Source organism: Grus americana, chromosome 26, assembly GCF_028858705.1.
Source record: "Grus americana isolate bGruAme1 chromosome 26, bGruAme1.mat, whole genome shotgun sequence".
Lineage (NCBI taxonomy): Eukaryota > Metazoa > Chordata > Aves > Gruiformes > Gruidae > Grus > Grus americana.
Window position 1 is genome coordinate 3,934,962 of NC_072877.1, and position 5,128 is coordinate 3,940,089.

At 63.9% G+C, this 5,128-nt stretch overlaps 1 protein-coding gene across 1 annotated transcript; it reads left to right on the top strand.

Moving 5' to 3' along the window:
* The first annotated feature begins 2,616 nt into the window (after window positions 1–2,616).
* On the top strand, window positions 2,617–4,741 carry ZNF703 (zinc finger protein 703). The gene is made up of 2 exons (XM_054804581.1): window positions 2,617–2,847; window positions 3,232–4,741. The coding sequence occupies exons 1-2, from the start codon at window positions 2,635–2,637 to the stop codon at window positions 4,609–4,611; spliced, it is 1,593 nt and encodes a 530-aa protein (XP_054660556.1). The 5' UTR covers window positions 2,617–2,634; the 3' UTR covers window positions 4,612–4,741.
* Window positions 4,742–5,128: the final 387 nt, after the last annotated feature.

Consider the following 5,128-nt stretch of genomic DNA (forward strand, 5'->3'; position numbering starts at 1 on the left):
TGCTGCTGCGTCGCCGCTGCTCTTACGCACTTGTCCCACCTTATTTTATGTTATTTTGTTAAGGCTGTGTTGTTGTTGGCGTACAACTCGAGTGACTTTGGGGAAAGACTTTTTTCTCTTTCCTCCTTACTTGAATGGCTCCTTTGAAAGGCAGCGCCTCTCCGTTTACATCCCCGCTGTCCGGATTGAATCAATCTTGCGGTCAGCTTTGGGAGGGGGAAAAAAAAAAAAAAGAAGAAAAAAGCCTCACAAAGAGGAAAAATTGACAGGTCTGACCATCGGTGTGATTGATAGCGGTTGGAGAAGTAGGACTCGACGTCAGGCTGCGCCGGGGCGATGCCAGTGCTCGCTGGGGAAATCCAGCAAAGCCTTTTTTCCCAGAACCCGGAGCTTGGTGAGGGGTGGCCGTATGAACTTAATAATAGCAACATTGTTGGAACATAAAGCATCTGTCAGGAGTTAATATGATTAATTAGAGGTGTCTGTCTCTCTCCCTTTCTCCTCTCCCTCTCTGGGTAGGCAGGAGGGACTGAAACCCAAACCCAGGGAGGGTGGAGGTGGGTCCGCGGCGCTGGCTGGAGCGGGCACCCAGCCCCAGTAAAGCTGGTTCCTCCCCACCAGCCCCGGCTCCACCGCAAGCAAGCGCCATGAACCTGCTATCGGCAAATGATGCGCCTTCAGCCAGAGGTACTTGAAGGAAAACATGAAAATGTCAAACATCCAGAGTCATAAACACGCCGGCGGCACACCACGCCAGTCAGAGGGACAGGCTACCAGGCTCGCGACAGGGAATTTGTTCCAGATAAGCTTTGATTTTAGCAGTGCAGCAATGACGTCACCCCAGCACGCTAAACACGCGTTCCTCCGCTTTTCGGTACCCGCCCTGGCAGATGGGTTCAGCGTGTGCAGTGCGACACGCGGCTGCCTTGCACTGCAGGTGGAGCATCCGTCCAGCTCCTCGCCTTCCTTTCCTAAAGATGCCACATCGCTTTTCTCCAGGCCAAAGGTTTTCAGTACTCGCCCCAGCCCGGCCCCCACGACTTTCCCCAACATCCCCATCCCTTCGCATCCCTCAGCTCCTCATGGAAAGATCTCAGCGGGACGGTGGTTTTCAGCCCCCTCGACTGTGGAGCCCCAGGGGTTTGTGAATGTAATTCAAAGATGTCTGGAAAAGGTAACTAGAAATAGGAAGTTAATTGTCAGGAATCTTAATTAGTTATACAGTGGTCTGCATTGTCGCTGGCAAATTTTTAAGACTCTGCAAACTAAAGAGAGTAGAAAACCCCTGAGAGAAAGGAGTATTGTAGGTATGTAAGGGAATTGCAGGACCTGGGTTAAGATCTGCCCCGTTCCCTGTGTTGCAGATGCCCTGGACACATCCCTGACGGCTGCGAATTTATTGGTGGTGTGAAATATCAGCAGTCACTACCCCCAGAACAGAAAATGTTGTGACAGCCAACCACTGCTGCTGTTCAAATAATTTGAATGCTGGTGACTGCCATACATGCAAAATAAAATGTATACATGCAACCTGCGTTGGCCCTTCAGGTTTGGGCAACACTGCCGTCCCACCAGCAACCCCAGCGCTGCCCCAGCGTGCACACGGGTTGTCTCTGGGGCCAGCAGAGACATCGAGCTGCCTCTGCGGGGACACGGGGGCCTCGCTCTGCCCCACGTCGGTGTGCACCCCCAGGCAGGGCGCTGGCAGCCCTCGTCATGTGTGGCACTGGGGTGGGACGGGGCACAGGGCATGCACGCTGGGTGCAGGGGCTGGACTGGGCCCGGGGTCAAGCTGGGCGCAGGGCACAGGCACTGGGTGCAGGTTTGGGTGCAGGACACACAGACTGGGTGCAGGAGCCATTGCAGCAGGGCTGCTGAGCTGTGCCGTGCAGAGCTGTGCCAGGCTGATCGTACCTAAGCCGTGCCATGCCAGCACTGCCATGCCATGGTGTGCCAGCTGAGCCATGCCATGCCAGCAGAGCCATGCTGTGCCATTCTAAGCTGTGCCAGCAGTGCCATGCCAGGCGAGCTGTGCCAAGCTGTGCCAAGCTGTGCCAGCAGTGCCATGCCACACCAGCTGAGCCGTGCCATGCCAAGGTATGCCAGCTGAGCTGTGCCATGCCATGCCATTCCAAGTCACGCCAGCCATGCCATGCTCTGCCAGCTGAGCTGTACCGCACCACACCAAGTTGTGCCAGCAGTGCCGCGCCGTGCCAGCCGCACTGTGCCACGCCGTGCCGTGCCAAGCTGTGCCAGCCGAGCCGTGCCACGCTAATCCATGCAACGCCGATCCGCGCCGTGCCGTGCCGTACCGTGCCGTGCCGTGCCGTGGGCGGCTCTCCCCCACGCGGCGGCGCGGCGCGGGGCGGCGGCGGCGGCTCGCCCCCCCACCGGCGGCTCTCCCCGCCCCGGGGGCCCGGCCGGGCGCGGATTGGTGCGCGGCGCCGGCCCCCTCGGAGCGCGGCCGCCATCGGGGCTATTTGACGTGTCGGTGGGGCCGGGGAAGGGTTTCGTCTCGCCGGGGCCGCCGCCGCCGCCGCTCCGCCGCCCGCCCGGCCCGGCCCGGCCCGGCCCCGCGGAGCCCGGCGCCCCCCCCCCCCCCCCTTTCCCCCCCCCCCCCGCCGCCCGCCCCAAATGAGCGGTGCCCCCGGCGGGCCCCGGCCGAGGACCCCGCCGAGCCGCGGAGCCGCGGGCGCCCCGTCGCCCCGGCCACCCCCCGCCGACCCGCTGCGCCAGGCCAGCCGGCTGCCCATCCGCGTCCGGAAGATGCTCCGCGCCCACGGCGGCCCCCTCCTGCACCCCGAGTACCTCCAGCCGCTCTCCTCCACGCCCGTCAGCCCCATCGAGGTCAGTGTCCGCCGCCCCCGCCCGCTCCCCCGGCGTCCGCCCTGGGCTCCCCCCCCCTCTCCCCCCGCGCCCGGCGCTCCCGGTTCCTGCCGGCCGGGCTCATCCCTGCCCGCGGCTGCCGGCGCACCCCGGCCGCTCCTTCCCTCCCCCTCCGCTGCAGCCCGGCTCCCCCACCGCGGTCCTTCTCCTCGGCCGGGCGCATCTCCCCCCCCCGCCCCCGCTCTCGCCCCCGTCTCCGCCATCCCCCGCGCCCTGGCTCGGCGCCGGCCCCGCTGGACCCGGGGTTTTGGGGGTGGGATGGGAGGGGGGGGGGGGCGGCCCGGGCCGGGCCGGGGGTGCCGTCGGGGTCGTCCCCCCCCCTGACCGGCTCCGCTCCGCCCGCAGCTGGACGCCAAGAAGAGCCCGCTGGCGCTGCTGGCCCAGACCTGCTCGCAGATCGGCAAGCCCGACCCGCCGCCCTCCTCCAAGCTGAACGCCGTGGCCTCCGCCGGGCTGCCCGCCGCCGAGAAGGAGCCCGCCGCCCGCCCCGCCGCCCTGAAGCCGCCGGGCAGCGGGGACGCGCCGCCCGAGGACAAGTCCAGCTTCAAGCCCTACTCGAAGGGCGGCGGGGAGCCGCGCAAGGAGGGCGGCGCGGACAAGGCCGGCTTTCGGGTGCCCAGCGCCGCTTGCCCACCGTTCCCCCCGCACGCCGCCGCCTCGCCCGGCGGCTCCCGCGGCGCCTCGCCGCAACACGCCGACCCCAAGGGCGCCGAGGAGAAGAAGGAGCCCGAGGCGGGCAAGCCCAGCCCCGAGGGGACGGGCGGGGGGCTGGGGCGCGGGACGGCGGAGCCCGGGGCGCACGGCGAACCCCCCTCGGGCCGCAAGTCGGAGCCCCCCGCCCTGCCGCCCGCCGGCCATGTGGCCCCCGTCTCGCCCTACAAGCCGGGCCACTCCGTCTTCCCCCTGCCGCCCTCCAGCATCGGCTACCACGGCTCCATCGTCGGCGCCTACGCCGGCTACCCGTCCCAGTTCGTGCCCGGGCTGGACCCCACCAAGCCGGGCCTGGTGGGCAGCCAGCTGCCGGGGGCGCTGGGGCTGCCGGGCAAGCCGCCCAGCTCCAGCCCGCTCACCGGGGCCTCGCCGCCCTCCTTCATGCAGGGATTATGCCGGGACCCGTATTGCCTGAGCTACCACAGCGCCTCGCACCTGGGCTCCAGCAACTGCTCCAGCTGCGTGCACGACCCTGGCAGCCTGAAGAGCGGATACCCCTTGGTGTACCCCACGCACCCCCTGCACTCGGTGCACACCACGCTCTCCTCCAGCGGCACCCCCAGCCTGCCCGGCCACCCCCTCTACACCTACGGCTTCATGCTGCAGAACGACCCCCTGCCCCACATATGCAACTGGGTGTCTGCCAGCGGACCCTGCGACAAGAGGTTTGCCACCTCGGAGGAGCTGCTCACCCACCTACGGACCCACACGGCCCTGCCGGGGGCGGAAAAACTCTTGGCGGGTTACCCTACCTCCGGGCTGGGCTCCGCAGCCTCCTGCCACCTCCACCTCCCGCCCGCCGCCCCCGGGAGCCCCAACACGTTACCCGCCTCCCTCTCCTTGAGGAGCCCACACACTTTGGGACTAAACAGGTACCATCCCTACGGCAAGAGCCATTTGCCCACAGCCGGTGCCCTGCCGGTGCCCTCCTTGCCGGCCGCCGGACCTTACTACTCTCCATACGCGCTCTACGGCCAAAGACTAACTTCAGCTTCTGCACTGGGATATCAGTAACTACGGCAGCCCCTTCCCCTGCTCCAGCCTCCTCCTCGCCCCAGCCCCCCGCTCCCTCCTTGGACTGTGTATTTATTTACTGTATGTTAGCTTAAAGCTGGGAATATAAGTGCATTAATACACCAATGAATCAATGGTATGCAAAAAGTCTGTGTCCAAAAAAAAAAAAAGAGAAAAAGAAAAAAAAATTCTTTACTTTGCAGGTGTGGGGCTTTTATTTTCCCCTTCTGTTTCTTTTGAATTTTTTTTTTTCCTCCCCTTTCTTAATTTCCCCCCTGAGAAATTCTTGCATGACTCCTGACACACAAGGAAAAAAAAAAAAGCGTTTCTTCCTCTTCCCCCTCCGTGTTTATCGTTCTGGGATTCCATTTCTCTTCATTTGTAAAGTTAACAGATGTAATTTTTAATTTTTTTTATTTTTTCTTTTTTTTTTAATTTTTTTTTTTTTTTTTGCAATGTGCTTGGGGCCGGGGGCGGCTGCGATGGACGGACGGGCGAAGGCCTGGCTGCACCGACC